The 24,608-nt window shown below is 38.0% G+C and overlaps 2 protein-coding genes across 18 annotated transcripts in view; one reads left to right on the top strand and one right to left on the bottom strand.

Annotated features, from left to right (window-relative positions):
- Positions 1–24,608, bottom strand: part of TTC23 (tetratricopeptide repeat domain 23) — a 101,049-nt gene that overhangs the window by 37,110 nt on the left and 39,331 nt on the right. For all 14 annotated transcript variants that reach the window (XR_013363740.1, XR_013363750.1, XR_013363771.1 and 11 more), the window contains one exon: positions 16,523–16,700. Coding sequence is in view for 11 of the 14 variants with exons in the window: in XM_077869991.1 (XP_077726117.1) it covers positions 16,523–16,700 (178 nt within the window). In the remaining 3 variants the exon portion in view is untranslated. The remainder of the gene's footprint in view (positions 1–16,522; positions 16,701–24,608) is intronic.
- Positions 1–24,608, top strand: part of LOC144296822 (uncharacterized) — a 67,535-nt gene that overhangs the window by 13,873 nt on the left and 29,054 nt on the right. Inside the window, exons 5-7 of one of the 4 annotated variants that reach the window (XR_013363775.1) lie at positions 251–317; positions 7,564–7,659; positions 8,832–8,960. Coding sequence is in view for 1 of the 4 variants with exons in the window: in XM_077870067.1 (XP_077726193.1) it covers positions 251–317 (67 nt within the window). In the remaining 3 variants the exon portion in view is untranslated. Of the gene's footprint in view, positions 1–250; positions 318–1,671; positions 1,910–7,563; positions 7,660–8,831; positions 8,961–14,681; positions 14,772–24,608 lie in introns of those variants that run through there. The other 3 variants (XR_013363779.1, XR_013363777.1, XM_077870067.1) reach the window with 3 other exon arrangements.

Raw genomic sequence — 24,608 nt, 5'->3', positions numbered from 1 at the left:
GAGAGAGAGAGAGGGAGAAAAAAGAGAGAGAGAGAGAGAGAGAGAGAGAAAGAAAGCGAGCAGGAGCAGGGGAAGGAGCAGAGGGAGAAGCAGACTTACTGCTGAGTGTGGAGCTCATTGCAAGGGCTGGAGGGGCTCCATCCCAGGACAGATCATGACCTTGGTGGAAGGCAGAGGCTTAATCACTGAGCTGCCCAGGCGCCCCTCAATTTTAATTTTCTTAACAACTTTTGCTATCCATGTTTTGTAGATGAGAAAGCTGAGGTTGCAGAAAGGGTGACTTGCCCAAGATCGCTCACAGCTAATAAAGGATGGAGGTAAGACTCTGACCTTGATACTCAGACTTCAGATTTGTTTTTTCTCCCACCTGGACCCCTGGTGGCAGACACCACCAATTGATGTCAGCACACTCCCCCAGAGAACCTATTCATTCAGCCTCTAGGAGCTAAGATTAGTCCTGGGGAGCTGGTCTAGGAGATAAAGCCACACCATTAGAACTTTCTAGTCCAGACCAAGCAGTGAGGTGGCAAAGTCATAGAGACTTGGTCCTCTCATGATCAGCTGAACACCATTTCTGAGTTGATAATCAGGGTAGATGCGAGACTGTCACTTCATTTGTCATATGTTAAAATTAACTGAGTTACTTGCTCTAGACTTTTTATGACAGGGGCTACTCCAAATCAAGATTGCTGGTAATAACTTTAATTATTGTGTTAGAAAAACCAGAATTTCATATTCATAAATGTTAAGAATATCCTTTGTCTTAAAACTACTTTTATTATTATAGGACATAAATAAATTGAACAAGTAATTTTGGTGACCTCCCAATTAGTCATTATCCTCAATTTGGCCTGAAGCTTTGACTGGAAAGCGCTTTTCAAATAATGCTCACTCCAAAAAGTAAAGACAATTGGAGCCACAGGGATAGAATCAAAGCATCACATGTTCAGAGTTTGCAGAGAGGACAAAAGAGAGAGGAAAAGCCTGCCCCACCCCAAATGCAAACTGAATCCTGTTTATTTGGTGTTTTCCCTGGTTAACTATCTCCACAATCAACCACTGAGGAGGGCACCCAGCAATGCCAGAAAACATTTAACTCATAATGTTACAGAGACTTTTAACACACAGTACTTTAGATTGATTAAAACCCAAATTCAAGTTTAAAAAGATTTTGTATTTGTTTTCCACTCAGTATTATAATTCAAGGCAACGTCAAAGATAGGTATCTATCAAAATTATTTTCAAATGAATAATTACACGTTCTGAAAGTTCTGTAGGTCACCTTTTGCCTTTGGAGGCAGGAAGCAAAATCTTCCAAGAGCAAAATGCTCACAATATCAAGAAAGTGGATCCTGAGAGCTTAAGGGGGTCTGAATTTCAGAAAAAAATTCATAACCTCAATATTTTTCTGTGAGATACTAATAGAAGCAAACATTTATTATTCATTTTTCAGAAACTCAATCCCTGATCTAATTTATATTTGATGTTCATGAAGCTTCTAAAAACCATATGCTGGTTTAACATTGAGGGAGTAGTGGGCAGGAAAGGGGAACCATGATGTTTAAATTGTGCAAGATTAGCATCTCATTGACTCAGTAAAATTAAATTCAGTTTAATTTAATGCAGTCCTATTCAATTTACCTTAATTTTTAAATGTTTTCTACATACCAGATTGTGTCCTTCATCACTCCTGGGGCCTTATCATAGCTTATTCTGTGCTACCTCTGGACCACGCAGCTCACAGACTGCCCCCCACCCCCTGGCTCTATCATGTCATGCCACAATCAAGTCCATGCAATTTCTAGTCCTCTATCCACTGACTATCCATCACCTCCTTCTCACTATCCATCTGCCCCCTCCTGTTGTCCCCTTCCCTTCTTGGCCAGCTCGGAGCTCACCACCCCTCACTGTTGATATAAAAAAAATGCCCTCAACTTCTCTGAAGCATCATTTCAAACAGAAAAAAATGAAAAAGGGGGAATCATCTAAATATCCATGAGAAGGAAAACGAATATATTGCGGTTTATGTATACAGTGATTGAACTCTACCTATGTATGTTAACATGGTTACATTTTAGAAACATCAGTGAGTGGAAAAGTAACTTGCAAAAGGTTGCAAACATCATGGCACCATTGAGTTTCAAGTCTCTGTTTTGAAGCAGAAAGCAAAAACAAAAACAAACCCAAAACTCTTTCATTTCAAACAGAATCTTCCATGTTCTCTAAAATACAGAGCAGGTAAGGGTGGAGCTGCTCTTACTGGAGCAGGTGGAGAGGGCCTCACCCAGGCTCACCCAGCTGCCCCCAACTGGCTGCCCCCAAAAGATCTTCCATGGAACCCGAGGGCTCTGGGTGATGCAGGCTGAGAACCACAGCTCCACACCATAACAGGAGGCCTTCTCAGGGAGTAAGTGCAAAGGCAGTTGACAGAGCTAGTGATTAGATTACCCAATTTCCCAAACAAAACCACTGTCCACAGTTCTGGAACAATACTTTGCTTGCTAAGAGAATACAAATATCCCTGTTGTATACATCTGAGAGCATTTAAGGACTAGTCATTAGTGTTAACAGAATTACAGGAGCCATGCTTGCCTCTCTGGCTTTTATGCAGGAGCCCAAGTAATGCGCCCTACTGGGGATGTGTGGTTTGACTGCATTCATTCCTCATCATTTATTAATCTCCCAGGGCTCAAATTTCTCCTCCCATCCTTTGTTGATTTCAGTATTTTATGGTGATGTTTATCAACTGTCATCTTGAAGCTGAGAGGGAGCGTTTAATATTCCTAAATCTCTTGAGCTGATAGCATGTTGTATTGGGGGAAAAACAAAAACAAAAATCAAACCTTTAATATCCCATTTTGAGCCAGGTCCTTAATCGAAAAACCTCATTCACAAGACCAACCACCTCCAGCTCTGCCAAGGTACAGAGTGGCTGTTCCCTCTGGTCTTCCTAAGCATTTCTGGGGGAAACCACGGATTCCACCGCGCCAATCCAGCTGTCAAGAGATACAGCCAGAGCTAGAGCTGGCAGGCTCTTATCTAGCTGAGCCTGTCCCCTTGGATTTGTGAAATGTGTAATAGTTCTTGAAGAGAAAACTTGATGACTAGTAAAAAGGATGTTTCTATTTATGCAGGCAGACCCCATTATGTGAACACTCAACTTAAAACATGCAGGGTTCTGATGGCAGAACCCCAGCTCTTGGCAAGGAGGGAGGGATGGATTCTTTTCCCATCTGGCAATAACTAGGGGATCACTGACTCAGAAATCTCCTCTCCCCTAGCAAAGTGAAGAGTACACAAGTAGCTCAAGGAACATTTGCGGATGTAAACTGAGTCTATTTACCCTGGAGACATGAACACTCATGGGGAAAGCAATAGAAGTCTCCAACTTACTAAGTGTACAGCTGAGGGCTCACACTAGAGAGGACAGTGGGAAGGCAGAAACTCACATTGATTAAGCACCTACTTTTGTCAGGCATGGTGCTACGTGAAATACGTACACCTGCTTGCTCACTTAGTCTCAGAAGGAGTGGTTAAGAGTGATGTCAACAGCCCAATTTGTAGATGGGAATATGAAGCCTCCGGGATTCATATTCATATTCATATTAAGGTCTGTGATTTCCACCTGCATCCTCTTCTAGTTTAACATTTGGTATTAAAGAGTAGAAGTTATAGAATGATGATTTTCTAATCAAGGTAATGAGAGTCAGAGAAATAGTTGCTAAGTAGCAGACACAGCCCATAGGTTGAATGGGCTGGCAAGCAGGAGACTGAGCTGCCATATATGTGGGTCCCAAATGGGCTTCTGAGAACTTACTGTAGAGGGACACCATGATGTGGAGTTAGGCAGTGGGTGATGGATGGAGCAGATGTTAAAGGTGCCCCACGTGTCTGTGTGTCTGCTTTGATTCAAGTCAGTGCTTTTTTTTTTTTTTTTAAGATTTTATTTATTTATTCATTAGAGACACACAGAGGCAGAGACACAGGCAGAGGGAGAAGCAGGTTCCCTCTGGGGAGCCCAATGTGGGACTTGATCCCAGGACCGCAGGATCACGCCCCGAGCCAAAGGCCAACACTCAACCACTGAGCCCCCAGGCATCCCCAAGTCAGTGCTTTAATTCACCCGAAGCTCAAGTTCCCTTGTCATTGGGAGGTGTAAGCCTGCTGCATTTCTTTTATAACTGACTGGCTGTGCAGCTACATGGCTTTTCCTCTTGGCCTTGCCAAAGCTGGCCACTCCACCCTTCAGCTTCGGGCAGATGGCCTCGGACAAGACAGGCTCATGTTGTAGCCCAAGGCTGCCACTTCCTTTCATCTCCTATCTCTGGCCAGGAGGGAAACCTCTCATGGCACCTACACTCATGGTCTGGGGCAGCCAGAGAGCCGTGGCTAAGTGAAAGATGTTGCTGGGACTCTCTGAGGGCTGGGGGAGTAGATGAAAGGGAAATCACTGGGTATAGAGGGCATTCAAAAAAATGAGTTTCAAGGGCCCCAGACTAAGCCAGTTTCTTTTAATAGAGAGAGTCCTGAGTGGCAGCTCTCCAGTTGTTCCCAGTTGTCAATTTTAGCTCCTCCCAAGGGCTGGGGAGTAAAGGTCCTATTCTCTGTAAGGGTTAGCACCAAAATAGACATGCTGGGAACTTAGACTTTCACCCTCCTTTTGGTTTTAAGCATGTGTTTTCTTAAAATGTAGTTAGATTTTTTAGATTATAAGAGTAATACTGGTATATAATATTGAAAAATCCTAAGTGGTAAGTTAAAACATCCTCTCCCTTCTGTCTATGAGACTCCCCATCTTTTCTCCATTCCCAGTCTGACTCCTTATAGCTATCCCTATCAAGCATCCTATATGTTCTCTCAGAAATGCTGATATGCTTATACAAACACACACATATATAGGCGCATGTTCTTAAACACACACACGTGAGATCATACCCTGAATCTACCATCCCCCAGAGCCTCCCCCAGCTCAGCTCCATCTGCCGCTACCCTCTGGGCTCTGCCACACTGGCTCCTCCCCGCTCTCCTCAATCTTTGGGGTCTGTCAGAGCTCTGTTGGGAGTTCTCACAGCACCCGGTACCTCTTCTCTAGTGCATGTCACAGTTGCTATTCTACATTCATCTGTGTGATTATTCAGGTAAGGCCTATGTCATTCCCTGGGCTGCGCCTTGATGGCAGGACCCTCCATCATGGTCCCAGTATGGACCATTTTGCCTGGCACATCATAGGGTCTAACCAGTTGTTGACTGAATAAACATTCTGGTCTACATCTGGCTTTTTAAAAATAATAATGCACTTTGGGCATCTTTCAAGTCAGAACGTATACATACATCTCATTCTTTTCAGTGGTGCTATGGTGTTCCACCACATGGATTTCATTACCAGTCCCCCTTGATGGATTTTAAGAGTATTTCTAATTTCTAAAGGCTCACTATTGTCAAAGACACCGTTTCACTGCTTATACATCTTTGCACATGTGTACATATCTATCTGTTGGGTTAAGTTTCTAGATGTGAATCTGCTGGTCAGAGGGTCAATGCATTATAAGATATCAACTGTTTTCCCCCAAAGTGGTGTCAATCCCCACTCCCAGCAGTGTGTAAGGATACTTGCTTTCTTGTACTCTTCCCATCATGGGGCATCATCAAACTCTTTTATTTTGCTCCCAGCAGGTGAAAAATGGCCTCTCCTTAGTTAAATGCATTTCCTTAATATCAAATGATATTGACAATTATTTTTGTATGGTTATTGGCCATTTGTAGTTCCTCTTCTGTAAACTGACCATTTCTGCCTTTTGTCTATATTTCTGTTGACTTGTCTTTTTCATCTACATTTTTAAAAATATTTTTTTATTTATTTGAGAGAAAGAGAGAGAACATGAAAGGGAAGGGCAGAGGGAGAGAGAGAGAGAATCTCAAGCTGACTCTCTGCTAAGCATGGAGCCTGATGAAGGGCTTCATCTCAGGATCCTGAGATCATGTCCTGAGCCAAAACCAAGAGTCAGATGCTTACCTGACTTAGCCACCCAGTCATCCCTCATCCCCAGTCAAAAGTTTTATAAGAACTTTTTCTATATATCCTTTCTTTGATATTTATTTCTTGACTTTGTGATATCCTGTTACAGAGAAAAAGTTTGTTTTTATGCCATCAAATTCATCTTTCTCTTTTTTCTTTCTTGTCTCTCTGTCTTTCAATCTATACCCGTATGTACATATGCAGAGAAAAGATATTATAAGGATCACCACTGGTTACTTCTGGGAGCAGAGGCCTTGGACGACTTGTAACTCATTTCTTTGTATTTTTCTGCATGGCTTGATTTTTTTTAATATAAAGAGCATTATCATTTTTTATGAAAAAGAACAGTTACTTAAAAAGAAACAGTATGACACCTGGATTTATATCATCCTTAGAAAACATTTATAAGGCACAGAATCATAATTGCATTCTGTATCTTTTGTAATTTTAAACAGGAAAGGCTAGCATTTTCAGAGATTTGGGAAATTATAATAAGCACATTATTAAGCAAATACACAGCCATGAACCAGAACCAATAAGAGGTGTTGCCATTTGCTGTGGCATCTGAAGCTGGCAGGAGCCCTGTGTGAGCACCTATCAGCCGTCACTTAGGTCTGGCTGAGGCTGATAACCTGCCCAGAGGAACCTGAAGCCAGATTTTCTGACCTCAAAGCATTTGGAGTGACTGATAAATTAGTTCATGATACTTTGTGAATCAAACTTCCCCCAAATTTGGGAACTACTGAGAGGCAGAGCTACCCTGAAAACTGAAAAGAAATATATGCAATTCAACTGTCAAGAGATGGAAAAAAGCAACGAAGCTCATGTGGCGTTCATTTATACCCCCTGAAAACACACCCCCCCCCAAAAGCATTCTCACAAAAATGAAATCCTGTGATTTTCCTTTTGGACAGGAAAACAAGGGTCTATTGCCAAAATCTGCCATGAGTTGTTTTAGGAACAATCCTGCCTGCAGGTTTCCTCACAGACCCCTCCTCTCAGACCAATGGGGGCCAGGGCAGCTGGTTCACCAGCCCCTGGGACCACTGGCTTCTCTGGGTGGTGGCTCCAGGGGCTTGTTATTTTTCTCCACTTTAAAAAAGGGTTAGTTACTAAAATACTTTGGAACTTGTTGACATTCTACAGAAAATAAAAGGTCTTTTCTCTCTAGGCGTTTCTCTCACTCTAAAGGAATGAAGAGTGGAAAACCGGAGGAGAAAATAAACAAAACCCCTTTTCTTTTCGTGCACTTAATAAATGGCTCTTAGGCAAGGGCTCTCATGGAGAGCTGCACCCATACCTTTCTGTATCTAGGTAAAGCTAAAGCTCTTAAAGAGGAGCCTTGATACATGTTTAATAATCACTGTTAATAAATAAAAGTAGTTTATGCTGGCAACATGCCAAATGGTTCACAAAGCACTTTCCATTTTGAACCTTTGAACAGTTCTGTGAAGTGGATAGGGTCTTTTGTAGGATTGTGTTTTTTGTGTCTTTGTGTTTTTTGCTTTTTGTTTTGGAAAGGTTAAATGACTTGTATAATCACACAGCTGTCAAACAGAAGAATCTGGACTCCCACTCAGATTTTCTGACCTCACATCCAATGCTATTTCAACTTCACAAAGCTATCTCTCTAATAATGATTGGTAAGTATTTATTTAATCTAATAACCCTCTAATCTTTATTAACCTCAAGAATAAACAACAATAAAAGTCACCTATTAAACTTTACGGGTATTATAAAAATGAGTGAATTACCCTTTAACTCAGAGATATCCTTCTAATGTAAGATGCAGAATCAAATGTAGTGAAAGGAAGTGTTGAAAATGTGAAAGCATTAAGAAAGCTTTTGCATGGCAGAAAAGCATTATGAAGCCACAAAAAATATATTAGAACTAATAAATGAGTTCAGCAGGATTGCAGCATGTAGGGTAAGCATATCATTTGTATTTCTACACACTAGCAATGAACAGCAGGAAAAGGAAATTAAGAAAAAACACTTTTGTTTCTAAAAGCGTCAAAAGAACAAGATACCTGGGAATACATCTCCCAAAGGAAATATAAAACTTATACTACAAAACATGATTGAAAGAAACTAGGGAAGAACTAAATAAGTAAAGATACCTTATGTTCACGTATCAAAAGCCTTAATATTATGAAGATGTTAATACTTTCCAGTTGAAATACAGCCTCAGTGAGTCTTTTTTCCCAGAAATTGATAAGCTTATCCTAAAATTCATATAAAAACATAATGAAGCCAGAATAGCCAAAACAATCTTAAAAAAGAGTAAAGAAGTTGGAGATGTCACACTTCTGGATTTCAAAACTTACCATAAAACTTGTACATGAATGTTCATAGTAGCATTATTCATAATATCCATAAACTTACTACAAAACAACAGTAATTGAGAGTGTGGTACTGGCATAAGGATAGACATATGGATCAATGGAGTCAAATCAAAAGTCCAAGAGTAAACCCTTACATTTATGGTCAATTGATTTTGACACAGGTCCCTCCCAAGGTAATTCAGTGAAAAGATAGTCCTTTTATAATAAATGGTACGGGGACAACTGGAAATTCAAATGCAAAAGAATGAGATTGGAGTCCTATTTTACATCCTGTAAAAAATTAACTCAAAATGGATCAAAGACCTAAATGTAAAAACTAAAACTTCAAAACTCTTAAAAAGAAACAGATACAAGCTTTCATCAACTTGAATTAGGCAATGGTTTTTTAGACTTGAGGCCCAAAGCATAAGCAACAAAAGGAAACAAGGATAAATTGGACTTCACTGAAACTAAAAACTTTTGTGTTTCAGAGGATGTGATCAAGAGAGTGAAAAGACAACACAGAATGTGAGAAAATATTTACACATCATGTATCTAGGGTCTAGTATCCAGTATGAAGGACTCCTATCAGTCAACAATAAAAAGACAAATAACCCTATTAAAAAGGATGGGAAAAAGATTTGAGTAGACATCTTTCTATATAATAGATCTATATAAACTGATGCAAAACATCATGAGTCATTAGAGAAATTAAAATCAAAAGCATGGTGGGATATCACTCCATATTCACTAGAATAGTTGAAATAAAAAGGACATAGTAATGTGCGTTGGTGAGGATTTGAAGAAAGTAGAATTCTCATGCATTGCTGGTGGGAACATCAGATGCTGAGGCTGCTCTGGAAAACAGCTCAGCAGTTCCTCAGAAAGTTAAATATTGTGTTACCACATGACTCAGCAACTCTGCTACCAGCCTTACATCGAAGAGGACTGAAAACACATAACCATATAAACACTTGTATGTGAATGTTCGTAGTAGCATTATTTGTAATTACCATAGAGTGAAAACAACACAAACATACATCAACTGATGAAGAGATGAACAAATGTGATCTATCTGTATAACAGAATACTATTTAGTCATAAAACAGGAATGAAATAGAGGCACCTGGGTGGCTCAGTTGGTTAAGCACCTGACTCTTGATTTTGGCTCAGGTCGTGATCTCAGGGTCGTGGGATCAAGCCTTTCACTGGACTCTGTGCTCAGTGGGGAGTCTCCTTGAGATTATCTCGCTCCCTTTCCCTCTGCCCACCCCCCATCTCATGCATGCACTCTTTCTCTCTCAAATAAATAAAAAAATCTCTCACTTTTTTTTTTTTAAGGAATGAAGTATTGATACTTGCTAAGCATGGATGAACTTTGAAAGCAATATGTTAGATAAAAAAAGTCAGACACAAAAGGCCACATATTTATAGGATTCTATTTATATGAAATGTCTATGGTAGCCAAATCCATAGAGTCAGAATGTAGATTGGTAGTTACCAGTGGATGAGTTGATAGAGGAAATGAGAGAGTAATTCATACTGGGTGCAAGTTTCGTTTGACATGATAAAAATGTTCTGCAATTAGATAGCAGTAATGCTTGCACCACTTTGTAAATATGATAAAACTACCAAAATGTACACTTTAGAAAGGTGAATTTTATGGTATATAAATTAGCTCAATAAAAATACCATGAAAAAAATGCAAATGACAAATTGGGTGAAAATATTTATGACATATATCAGAGATAAAGGGGCTCTTAGTATGTGTAATATATAATGACTTTTAACAGTTAAGGGAAATTATATAAAAATTCTATTAAGTGAAAAAATTCTAATCAAATGATATGAAAAGAAAATTCACAAAAAATATATTAAGAAAATGCACTGACTCTATGAAAAGATAGGCAATTCCATTTTACAGATTAAACAGAGATGTTACTTCTTGCCTATCAGACAGAAAGTAATTCAAAAGCTTGACAGTAGGGGCACATGGGTAGCTCAGTGGTTGAGCATCTATGTTTGGCTCAGGTCATGATCCCAGGGTCCTGGGATCGAGTCCCACATTGGGGACTCCCCATGGGGAGCCTGCTTCTCCCTCTCCCTATGTCTCTGCCTTTCTCTTTGTGTCTCTCATGAATAAATAAATAAAATCTAAAAAAAAAAAAAAAAAGAAAGCTTGACAATAAGCTCTTTTGGAAGAGGCTGATGGGGGAAATAAGCAGGCTCTGGCATTGCTGATGGGAGTGTAAGTGGTAGAAGACCAAGGAAGGCAGTGTCCTGCAAAACTACCAGCCTAGGCTCCCTTTGACAGAGCAGTCCCACTTCTAGGAATTTACTCTGAAGATACAACTCCGATAATATAAAAATTTATGTGTGTTAAGATTATTCACTAGAACATTATTTGTAATTACAAAATATCAGAACTGGGCAGCCCTGATGGTGCAATGGTTTAGCGCCGCCTGCAGCCCAGGGCGTGATCCTGGAGACCCTGGATGGAGTCCCACGTCAGGCTCTGCATGGTGCCTGCTTCTCCCTCTGCCTGTGTCTCTGCCTCTCTCTCTCTGTGTCTCTATGAATAAATAAATAAAATCTTAAAAAAAAAAAAACAAAAACAAAATATCAGAACCTATCTAAATGCCCAAACAGAAAACTATTTGAGAAAAACATAGTATGCACATAAGATGGATTATTATACCTTTGTACAGATGAATGAACTGCTATAAAGTGATTTCCAGAATATACTGCTAAGTGAAAAAAGCAAATATATGCACAATAGGTAAATAATTTGGGGGGAAGAGGGAGGGACATTCCTAATAGCAGAATGTCAGCTGATAAATGTGGATGGAATTGCAGAATGGAAAATCATTAATCTGCAACCACTGCAGTAAAGAGTAGTTTGGGAAAGATTCATCAATGCATGCCAAATGTAGAGAAAATTCGCAAAGGAGTGGTATATTTATACGGTCTTAGAAATGATCTCTCTACAGAATGCTTATTGGCTGCAAGGGGAACAATAGATACCATATGGTGAGGAATCACTGTGATTGGGTGATAAATTTAAAGTCACTCATGAAGGACAGGTGGATGTTACGGGCTTCCAGATGTACTCCTTTAAGAAATACAGTATCCTTTTGTAGTATTCTAGCTGGGCATGCACTGGCCAAATCTAGTCAAGAGAAAATATCAGACAAACCCAAACTGAGGTACAGTCTATGAAACGACTGGCCTGTATTCTTCAAAAATTTCAATGTCAAAAGAGACAAAGACAAGCTGAGAAACTGTTCTAGATTAAAGAGCAGAGGCATACTGACTAAATATAACACATGATCCTGGACTGGATCTTTTATTGGAGGGAAAAAAACTGCCATAAAGGACAGTATTGGGACAACTGACAAAATAGAATATAGCCTCTACCAGTATGAACATTCCTGAATTTGGTAACTGTATTGTGATTACCTAAGAGACTATCTTTGTTAAGTAATCAGGGATAGAAGGACATGGTATATTCAAATACTTTCAGATGTTTAAAATACGTAAATAGTTACCACTCTGCACATACATATGCATGCATGTGTGTCTATATAGATAGATAGGGAGAACAAATCTGGGTGGGGGGTGGCACCCGGGTTCAGTTGATTGAGCTTCTGACTCTTGGTTTTGGCTTATGTCATGATATCTGGGTTATGAGATCGAACCCAGCTCGGGCTCCATGATCAGTGGAGAGTCAGCTTGAGATTCTCTCCCTCTCCCTCTGCTCTCTCTCTCTCTCTGTCTCTCTTTCAAGCAAATAAATCAATCTTTAAAAAAAGTAAAATGGTGAATCTGGGCACCAAAACAAGAGGCACTATTTAACCCATTTTCCATTTGCATAGTGCCAAGGCTCCCAGGAGTGATAAGGCCTAATACACTGTAAGGGAGAATCCCTTTGATGATTTATTCCCCTAAGCCAGTGCTTCCTAAACCATGGCCCAGGGAACACTAATGTCTCATAGATGTATTTGACCCTCCGAGTCTCAATTCACAATCCACACTGATATTTTAAATGTACTGTAAAACCATGTGTTAGATCTGTTTGGTCTTAACTTAATAGTTCCCAAATTTATTTAATCACAAACATCTTTTCTAGGAAGACCTATGAATTCTTGTGAGATGTGTGAGATGCTAGTATCCTATGGAACACAGTTTGGGAAATTCTTTTCTAAACCAAATTTGAATTTGGAATGCATACTGTTGGGTCTTCGAAACCACCTATCTTTTATTCCAGTGGATTTTGTTATGGGTAATGACCCTGCCTGGGGGACTCTGAGCATATTATTACTTGATATATTTCTTTGAACTTTAGAAACTGGTACAGTAAAGATTGTGCTGAGATTTTAAGGGCAGAGCTGGATAGTGTCAGGAAACATTTAGGAAAACTGGACTAAGGAAAAAATTTTAAATTAAATTTGAGACTATATTCTATAACATGGAAGTAAAACAGTATAAAAGAGTTGGCAAGGTTGGTATGAAACTTGTTCAATTAAGAACAAAGATAAACCAACTTCTGGTGGTGAGGTAAATCAAAATAACCATTTGGCAGAATGTCAATCTGAATAAAAAACTATAAAATATTCACATCTTTCCTCCTAGTGGTTTAATGTCTGGTAATTTATACTAGCAAATAATCAAAGAAAAAAACTTTTTTTTTGTGTAAGAATAGTCATAATTATGGATACTAACAAAAAATGGCAAGCCCACCAAGTATTCCTGAACTCAGGATATGGTCTCACTAGCCACACAGTGACCTTAGCCAGAAACCTGGCCCAAGGTGGGACTCTGTCTCCTTCACTCCCTTAACTCCTATGCCCACTGTTTCTACCCTCTACACATCTCTCAAGTCTGTCTACATTCTTCACCCCCTTGATACGACCAGTCCAGGTGTCATCATCTCCTATGTGGCCGGCTGTGGCTGTCTCCTGATACTTCCCTGATTACTTCTTTGCCATCTAGTCCATTCTCCATACTGCAGAATGACCCTTCTGGACTGATAATCCTATGAAGTCTGTCTTCGTGCTTGAAAACCTTTAACTTCCCTTAGGATGAAGCTCAAATTCCTTAGCATGACTTTCAACACCCTACTTGAAAGATACCAATCTACTGCCTTCACCATTCCCACTGCCCAGGCAGTTCCCTTAAATCAAGGTGCATCTCACCTCCAGACCTTTGCACATGCTTTTCCCTCTGCCTGGGCTGGCTTTCCTCACCTCTTAGTACTTTGTAAAATGGATACCTATAATTAACAACTCAGGAAACAACAGATGTTGGTGAGGTCTCAGAGAAAGGAGAACCCTCTTATACTGTTGGTGGGAATGCAAACTGGAATAGCCACTCTGGAAAAGAGAGGTTCCTCATAAAGTTAAAAATAGAGCTACCCTATGACCCAGCAATTGCACTACTAGGTATTTACTCCAAAAGATAAACAAATAGTGATTCTAAAGGGTACATGCACCCCAATGTTTACAGCAGCACTATCAACAATAGCTAAAATATGGAAAGAGCCCAGATGTCCATTGACAGATGAATGAATAAAGATGTGGTGTGTATATGTATACATACACACACACACACACACACACACACACACGAGGCACTCTTTAACCCTGAGTAATGGAATATTACTCAGCCATCAAAAAGAATGAAGTCTTGGCATTTGCAGCGCCCTGGATAGAACTAGCGGGTATTGTGCCAAGTGAAATAAGTCAGTCTGAGAAAGACAATACCATTTGATTTCATTTATATGTGGCATTTAAGAAACAAAAAGATGAACATAGTAGAAGGGAAGGAAAAATAAAATAAGATAAAAAAACAGAGAGGGAGGTAAACCATAAGAGACTCTTAACTCTAGGAAACAGACTAAAGGTTCCTTGGAGGGCAGGTTCTGAGGGATGACGTAACTGGGTGATGGGCATTAAGGAGGGCATGTGATGTGATGAGCACTGGGTGTTATACACAACTGATGAATCACTAAATTCTACCCCAGAAATTAATAATATGCTATATGTTAACTAAATTGAATTTAAATGAAAAAATTTATTTTTTTTTTTTTTTTTTTTTTTTTTTTTTTTTTTTTTTTTTAAATGAAAAAATTTAAAAAGTAGGTACTTGTGTTTATTACCTTTGCTTCCTTACATCTCATTCACCATACAATCTGGTTTCTGCCTCATCATTGCTCCAATGTTTCCCTCAACCAAATCATCAAGGAAAGGAAGGAGGGGAATTTTTAAAATCCTTTGTAGCACCATATATCAGGCACTGTGCTAAGCACTTTATGAATAATCATTCATTTATCCTCCCAACAGCTCCATGTCCTTCAACAGCAAATGGTATCACAAGACAGAAGATACAACTTCCACTTTTACTTTTATTCATGTTTTTCCGCCAGATTCTTCTCTGCTTTCTTTGCCAGGTTATCCTTCTTGACTTGACCAATGAATACTTAAGTTACTCAAGGCTCAGTTACGTCCTTTTATATTCTTGTTCAATAACCCCCCTGGGTGATCACATCCTCTCCCAAGGCAGCTATGCATACAAATAGATGACTTCCTGACCTATTTTCTGAGCTCCAGTCCTGATTATCTAACTGACTTAGCTGTCATTTTCATCTGTACGGGCATCTCAAGCTTGCCATTGAAACCTGAGCTTACCATCTCTCCATCACCTATCACACCTGCTCCCCAATCCCCTACTGTACCTGGCACAAACATCCACACAGTTGTTTAGACCAGAAACCCAGGAGTCATCATTGATTCTTCCCCATACCTTCTTTCACCACATACAATCTATCTCTATACCTCATTAATTCTGCCTCATATATCTTCGTCAAACCCATCTGCTTCTCTTCATCCTTGCTATCATCATCCTGTCCAAGTCACCATCATCTCCAGCTTTCCTACTTGGACAGTCTCGTAACCAACCAGAATAATCTTTCTAAAAACTACTGGGTTTGAATCTGGGCTATGCCATTTATTGGCATTGATAGTACTCCTGGGAGTATCACTCAACCTTTCTAATTCTTGACTTCCTTATCTATAAATTGGAAATAAGAATATGTCACAGGGAGATAGTAATTAAAAGAAATAATCCAGATAGCAAGACGGAAAAGGACATTTTAGTAAACTATAGATGGGCATACAAATGGTTGGACAAATTTAAAAAGAAAGAGTAATGCAGAACTTGCCATCCCATGTCATTGCATCTCATTTGAAATAACAAGAATGAGTTCAGTCTATATTTTACAACTTTAACAGGGAAAAATTCTGACAAAAACAAAAATGTTCTCTTTGCAAATGATGCAATACAGAAACACTGAACTCACTCTGATGGTTAATTTTATGCGTCAACTTGGTGAGGCCATGGTGCCCAGTCAAACACTAGTTTAGATGTTGCTGTGAATATATTTTGTAGATGTGATTAACATTTACAATCAGAGTTGGAGGTAAAGGAGATTGCTCTCAGTGACGAGGTGGGCCTTATTCAATCAGTTGAAAGCCTGAAGAGCAAAAAGCTGAGGTTTCTTGGAGAAGAAGGAATTCTGTCTCAAGACTATAACAGAAATCCTGAGTTTTCAGCTGGCCTGCCTACCTTATGGATTTCAGGCTTGTGCACCCCCACAATTGTGTCAGCCAATTCCCTAAAATCAATCTCTCCTCTCTCTGTATATATCCTATTGGTTCTGTTTCTCTGGAGAACCCTGATTGACACACTCACAGAAGAATCCTAAGATAAAGTAGATTAGCAGCTAATAAATGATAACTCTAAGTGGTTTCAGGTAAGGATTTTAGAGTCTAGTAGAAAAGAACTAATCAGTTTGATAGCATAAGATCTAAACAGATAAACATGAAAAGATAAAGAACTTTAGAAAATAAGACTTGAATTATGCCTCTAATATGAGAAAAGCCTTCAGGGAGTCTCGGCCTATTTGAAGACGATGCACCTGGTAACAAAGGACCACTATCCTGATCCCATACTCATCTACCCAGTCATCTATATGAAGACTTTGTTGAACATTTACTCCAGGCCAGTGTTCTTATCCAGAGCAAATAACAAAACCAGGCATTCTCAGAGGTGCTATTCCACTTGTGTCTATAAAAAGCACCGGGAAAGGCAGAAGAGCTTTGGTGGCCAGTATATTGTAGCTTACCTGTAGAAAATGGTTGATGGATGCATCGTAAAATCCCAGGGATTGCTCTACACCTGCTAATTCCCTCAATATTGATACACACTCAAGACTTTTTTCACCTCTACTGATCTCAATATATTCTAAGGCCTCTTGGTAGTGAGGCAAAGCTTCTTTTGACTTCTTCTGACTTTGATACATCCTGAAAAAAATCAAAGAGATTATTTTTACAATAATTAAATAGAAAATATATAGGTGAGAAAAATAGGTAGTGGTTAGGATTTGGCTCTCTGATCCCTGTTGTCCAGGTTCACTGCCTAGCCAGCTAAGTTTTTGTTCTCTCCGAAGAGGCAGCAGGGCATGGTGGTAAAGAGGACGGACTTTAGAAGTTTTAAATCCTGCCTCCACTATCTATCAGATGTGTGAACTTCCAGTTGCTTAACAGCTTTCTCATCTCTAAATTAAGAATCACAACAGTGCCTACTTTATTGAGTTATAATGAAGATTAAATTAGTTAATACTCATCGAAACACCTGGAACCATCTCCAACCCATAGTAAGTGCTACATTGCTGTTGGTTTAAAAAACACAAAATAACTTACCGAACAATAAAAAATGCCAAGTTGCTGATAACTAACCTGTTGAGAAATTATAGAAATTTCCCAGCGTTGGTGAGGGTAAAAGCATTCTCATTAACTGTTAGAAAGAATATAATTTGAGCATAAACTTTTCTATATCAAAATTATACATACATAAGTACACATATGTTTCTGCTAATGGCAATTTTAGTAGTCTATTTTAAAGAGATTCTCTGGCAGAACAAGAAGATATGTATAAGAATGTTTACCTAAGCACTCTTTGTAATAGTGGAAAAGTATAAAGCATTTAAAATACACAAATAGGAGATCATCCAAGCAGATTACATCTATACTGTAGAATGCCACATAGCCATTAAAGTTAATGTTGATCCAAACTTACCAATAAAGGTGTATAAAAGGCAGAACACAAAAATGCTTTGTATATCTCATGCAGGTGAAAACAATCTAATCTATATGTACACACATGCATAAAAGCTATCTAAATGGACAGTAAAATGTTAGCAAGTTATCTCTAAGGAGTTGGTTGTGATTTTACTTTTCTTATTTATGCTTTCCAAATTTCCCATCTTTTCTTCTATGAAATTATATTACTTCGACATCAGAAAAATGTTAATTTAAAAATTATAGGTAAAGATTCTTGTAGCTTTTTGGGATAAAACATAAAAAAATACATATTCCTATATTTTCTTCAGCAAATCTATAGGTAAAGATTCTTGTAGCTTTTTGGGATAAAACATAAAAAAATATATATTCCTATATTTTCTTCAGCAAAGCAGACATTTAAGAACAATCTTCTCTAAAATATTAATAGAAACTTTTTCTTGCATGAAAAAATTTCATATGTAAAATTCATCATGAAAGGTATGAACCCTTTCTATGTTACCCTTTGCCCTAGAATCTTTATTACAGAAAGATCTTACAATTCTCAACCACCTATGGGTAAACACAGACATAATGTGAGAAAGTGACTAAGAAAAGACACACACAAAAATAAGTCTTGTTTTCAACTCAGTCATTGGAAATTTGTCACAACTATTTTTGTTCTTTAATAAATTTAAAGGGAATTGATTGAAAGAAGTAAAGATTCTGTAGATTTGTGGTTCAGATAGCCACTGTAAAATAAAATCCTGACTGGATGGCTTATAAACGAGGATACGTTCTATAATTGGAAAGAAGTTTAAAACATGCGAAGAGGTCAGGGGTATGTTCCTAGACCAAATAGGATCCAGGTTGTAGCTTGCAGTGACTCTTAATCTTAGAAAGGAAGAGACAAATAGGTGATTGAGTAATACAGGACTTGCCTTCTGACTCTTATTGAGCTTTGGATATAGTGAGTAACAATTAGCTTTGTAAGTATCATATTTTGTTTTTGAAGAGAAAACCCATTAGCATCTTTGGTGATAGAAAGAGGCTTTGAAACATATGGCTGATAACAAATCACTCAGCCAAAAAATTAGATTCCTGGTCGACAAATGTTTCAGAATAATTGAAAACAGGAGTCAGCAAACTATGGCCTATGCAACAAATCTGCTATTTTTGTAAATAAAGTTTTATTGGCACACAGCCACACCCACTTGTTTACACTTTGTCTATGGCTGCTTTTGCACTAGAATGGCAGAGGTGAGTAGCTGCAACAAACACAAAGTCTGGGCCTTTACAGAATAAGTTTGCCAACCTCTGCTCTAGAATCTAGAGAAAGCTACACACTTTCAAAATGACTTCAGATATTTTTCTATCTAATTTAGCCTAGAAAACTCCAACAATGGCACAAATATTTGAGCAAAGGGAAAAAGCCATCTTCTTCCTTTCTCATGTTCATAAATAATGAAGCATGTGCCAAGGAAATAATAGGTCTTTTGTTTGCAAGGCTGCTGTAAAAATCATAGAAGGGTAATAGAGCAAATACAAATGCCAAGATGACTTCATTTGAGCAACAGCTTTTTTTTTTTTTTTAAGTTTTTATTTATTCATGAGAGACACAGAGGGAGGCAGAGACATAGGCAGAGGGAGAAGCAGGGTCCCTGTGGGGAGCCCAATGCAGGACTTGATTCCAGGACCTTAGGATCATGTCCTGAGCCAAAGGCAGATGTTTAACCACTGAGCCACCCAGGCATCCCATGAGCAACAGCTTTTAAAGACAGCAATATTCAAAGCTTAGTAATCAAGCTTATAAATGCAAAAAAAAAGTAAACAGTAACAAGGCACAAGTTAATTCATATAACAACAATTGTTCCTTTCCTGAGATAGAGCGTGAAAGAAAAGTATTTGAGAGTCTGTAAGAGGATAACTTGTAGCCATTTACCTACTTTCTTAGGCAAAAGTACAGCATATCACTCCAGAAAGTCATCCTTCAGATACCTGACCCTTGGAGACAAATTTATAAAAAACAAAACAAAACACAGGATGAAAGGCAGGACCATCAGTTATAAGTACTATAGCAGGAGCATAAAACCTAAACTGTAGGGATTTTTTTGTTTGTTTGTTTTTGTTTTGTTTTTAAGAGAGAGAGAGACCTTGCAAGCAGTAGAGAGGGAGAGCGAGAATTCTAGTAGTTCCACGCCCAGTGCGAAGCCTGAAGTCAGGCTCTATCTCATGACCCTGAGATCATGACCTAAGCCGACATCAGAGTTGGATGCTCGACTGACTGAGCCACTCAGGCACCCCCTAAACTGTAGTTTGAGCATCCTTGTGGACCAGGCCACAGAGCCTTGTGCAAGGACAAAATGTCTCTGAATCCTGGCTTTCTCATCTCAACACTGGTATCCAATAGGGTTGTTGTGAGAACCAAGGAAAATGTCTGAAATGCTTTGCAAACTGAGGCAAGTCATACAGATTGGTATGTCATACAGATTGGTATGTCATACAGATTGGCCTATACATCATCATACCTTTTACCCCTCTCAACCACTAGTCTATATGGAACTGAGCACTACAGTCTTGGGTTGTTCTTCTGTTGAAATGAGCTCTACCATGGTCTCACACTCACCCACTAAGATTTTGTAAAGTCCAAATAATAAGCATAATCAGTCAAACTCATGTGCCAGTGAGGCAGGCATTTTCTTATCCAGCTGAGCTTTTAAAAGATTTGAGAATAATTTATTATAAAATACATATTCTTCATCAAAAGAAAAGATACAGAAATATAATATATGTATATAATATATATTTTCAATATGCAAAGCTGAGTGTTGTACAACTTGATATATATACTTCCAGATGATTTTTTATGAATATTTTTTAAAAGGATCAAAACATTTTTGAGCTTGCTACTTTCACTTAATCATATATTAAAATATCGCAATGAATGCTGTAACATCACTTTAAGTGGTTGAGTGGTGTCATATCAGATTTAATTGGCCACCCATCTTCAAAAATAGTATTATTTAGGAAGTTTAAAAAATGGTTTGTGGAAAATATTTACCAATCATATTTCTGAGGAGGGACTTGCATCCAGAATATATAAATAACTCCTGCAACAAAATAAAAAAACAACCCAATTTAAAGATGAGCAAAGTTTCTAAATAGCCAATTCTCCAAAGATATACAAATGATCAATAAGCATGTAAGGAGACATTCATTATCATTAATCATCAAGGAGATGCATATCAAAACTACAATGAGATGCCACTTCACACCCAGTAGGACAGTGGCTATAATAATGACAAAGAGGGCAGCCGGGTGGCTCAGCAGTTTAGCGGTTTAGCGTCTGCCTTCAGCGCAGGGCGTGATCCTGGAGACCCAGATGGAGTCCCACGTCGGGCTCCCTGCATGGAGCCTACTTCTCCCTCTGTCTGTGTCTCTGCCTCTCTCTCTCTATGTCTCTCATGAATAAATAAATAAAATCTTAAAAAAATAATAATAATGACAAAGAAAGATAGTAACAAGTGTTGACAAGGATGTGGAAAAATTGCAACCCTTATGTACTGCTAGTGGGAATATAAAATGGTACAGCTACTTTGGAAAATAGTGGCAGTTCCTCAAAAGTTTGTTTGTTTGTTTATTTATTTATTTATTTATTTATTTATTTATTTATTTATCTCAAAAGTTTAAACATAGAATTACAGTATGACCCAGCAATTCCACTCCTACATAAATGCCCAAAAGAAATGAAGACATATATCCACATAAAAACTTGTACACAATGTTAGTAACAGCACTACTCATAAGACTCAAAAAGCACAAACAACCTAAATGTCCCCTAAGGAATATCCATTCTGAGCAATGAGTAAATAAAATATGGTATATCCATGAAGTGAAATATTACTCAAGCATCAAAAAGAAGTACTGATAAACCTTAAAGCATGGATGAACTTTGAAAAAAGTATGAAAAAAAGACCAGTCACATACAACCTAACCTAACCTTATGCCTAAAAGAACTAGAAAAAGAACAACAAACAAAACTAAAAACCAGCAGAAGGAAGGAAATAATAAAGATTAGAGCAGAAATTAATGATATAGAAATTTAAAAAAATAACAGAACAGATCAATGAAACTAGGAACTGGTTCTTTGAAAGAAATCAATAAAATTGATAAACTTCTAGCCAGACTTATCAAGAAAAAAAGAGAAAGGACTCAAATAAATAAAATTACAATTGTGAGAGAAGAAATACAAATAATTACAAGAGAATATTATGAAAAACTATATGCCAACAAGTTGGACAACCTAGAAGAAATGGATAAGTTCCTAGAAACACATAAATTACTAAAACTGAAACAGAAAGAAATAGAAAATTTGAACAGACCAATAACCAGCAAAGAAACTGAATCAGTAATCAAAAAACTCCCAATAAACAAAAGTCCAGGACCAGATGGCTTCACAGGTGAATTCTACTATATATTTAAAGAAAAGTTAATACCTATTCTTCTCAAACTATTCCAAAAAATAGGGACGTCTGGGTGGCTCAGTGATTGAATGTCTGCCTTTGGCTCAGGACATGATCCTGGGGTCTTGGGATCGAGTCCCATATCAGGCTCCCCACAAGGAGCCTGCTTCTCCCTCTGCCTCTGTCTCTGCCTCTCTCTGTGTGTCTCTCATGAATAAATGAATAAAATCTTTAAAAAAATGATTCCAAAGAATAGAAAAGGAGGGAAAACTTCCAAATTCATTTTACAAGGCCAGCATTACCCTGATATCAAAATCAAAGACTGCACTATAAAAGAGAACTATAGGCCAATATCCCTGATGAACACAGATGCAAAAATCCTCAACAAAACACTAGAAAACCAAATCCAACAATATGTTAAAAAATCATTCACCACAATTAAGTAGGATTTATTCCTGGGCTGCAAGAGTGATTCAATATTTGCATATCAATCAATATGATACATCACATCAATAAGAATGGATAAGAACCAGATGATAATTTCAATAGATTCAGAAGAAAACATTTGACAAAGTACAACATCCACTCATGATAAAAATAATCAACAAAGCAGGTTTAGAGGGAACAGAGCTCAATACAATAAAGGCCATATATGAAAAACCCAGTTAGGATCATCATTAATGGAAAAAAACTGAGAGCTTTTTTTCCCCAAGGTCAGGAAACAGACAAAGATGTCCACTCTCACCACTTTTATTTAACACAGCACTGGACAAAGATGTCCACTCTTATCACTTTTATTTAACACAGCACTGGAAGTCCTAGCTGCAGTAGACAACAAAAAGAAACAAAAGGTATCCAAATCAGTAGGGAAGGAGTAAAACTTGCACTATTTGCAGATGACATGATAACATTATATAGAAAACCCAAAGACCACATCAAAAAACTGCTAGAACTGACAAATTCAGTAAAGTCGCAGGATACAAAATCAATGTACAGAAATGTGTTGCATTTCTATACACCAATAATGAAGCAGCAGAAATAGAAATTAACAGTCCCATTCACAACTGCACCAAAAATAATAAATACCGAGAGATAAACCCAACCAAAGAAATGAAAGACTTATACTTGAAAACTATAGAATACTGATGAAAGGAACTGAAGACAACACAAAGAAATGGAAAGACATTCCATGCTCATGGATTGGAAGAACAATATTGTTAATATGTTTATAATTCCCAGAGCAATCTACACATTTAAAGCAGTCCCTATCAAAATGCCACTGAACAAGAGCAATCCTAAAATTTGTATAAAACCACAAAAGACCCCGAATAGCCAAAGCATTCTTGAAAATGAAAAGCAAAGCTGGAGGCATCACAATTCCAGACTTAAAGTTATATTATAAAGCTGTAGTAATCAAAACAGTGTGGTACTGGCACAGAAATAGACACATGGATCAATGGAACAGGATAGAAAACCCAGAAATAAACCCACAGCTGTATGGTCAATTAATCTTCTCAAAGCAGGAAAGAATATCCAACGGAAAAAAAGACAGTCTTTTTAACAAATAGTGTTGGGAAAACGAGACAGCAACATGCAAAAGAACAAAACTGGGGCACCTTCATGGCTCAGTCAGTTCAGCGTCTGACTCTTGGTTTCGGCTCAGGTCATGATATTAGCATTGTGGGATCAAGCTCCAAGTTGGGCTCCATATTTATTACAGAGTCTGCTTAAGACTCTCCTCCTTCTTCTACCCATCCCCCTGCTTGCATGCTCTCTCTCTCAATAAAATAAATAAATCTTTAAAAAAAGAGAGAGAATGAAACTGGACCACTCTCTTACACCTTACACCATACACAAAAACAAATTCAAAACGGATTAAAGATCTAAATGTGAACCTGAAACCAAAAAAATCCTAAAAGAAAACACAGGCCGTAATTTCTTTGACATCGGCCAAAGCAACTTCTTTCCAGATATGGCTCCTGAAGAAAGGGAAACAAAAGCAAAAATAAACTATTGGGACTGCATCAAAATAAAAACTTCTGGATAGTGAAGAAAATAGTCAACAAAACTAAAAGGCAACCTAGGGAATGGGAGAATATTTGCAAATGACATATCCAATAAAGGGTTAGTAGCCAAAATATATAAAGAACTTTATAAGATGCAACAGTCAAAAAATGAATAAGCCAATTACAAAATGGGCAGAAGACATGAACAAGCATTTCTCCAAAGACATATGAATGGCCAACAGACACATAAAAAGATGTTCACCATCATTAATCAACAGGGAAATACAAATCAAAACCACAATGAGATACCACCTCACACCGGTCAAAATGGCTAAAATCAACAACACAAGAAACAAGAATTGGTGAGGATGTGGGAAAAAAGGAACACTCGTGGAAATGCAAACTGGTATAACCACTGTAGAAAATGGGATGGAGTTTCTTCAAAAAGTTAAAAATAAAATTACCCTACCATCAAGCAATCCCACTACTGGGTATTAACCCAAAGAATACAAAAACACCAATTCAAAGGGATACATGCACCCCTATGTTTATAGTAGCATTAATTACAATAGCCAAATTATGGAAGCAGCTCAAATGTCCACTAATTGATAAATGTGGTATATTTATACAGTAGAATATTATTCAGCCATAAAAAAGAATGAAATCTTGCTATTTGCAGTGAC

Source organism: Canis aureus, chromosome 2 (genome assembly GCF_053574225.1).
Source record: "Canis aureus isolate CA01 chromosome 2, VMU_Caureus_v.1.0, whole genome shotgun sequence".
Lineage (NCBI taxonomy): Eukaryota > Metazoa > Chordata > Mammalia > Carnivora > Canidae > Canis > Canis aureus.
This window is presented reverse-complemented; position numbering and strand designations above follow the sequence as displayed.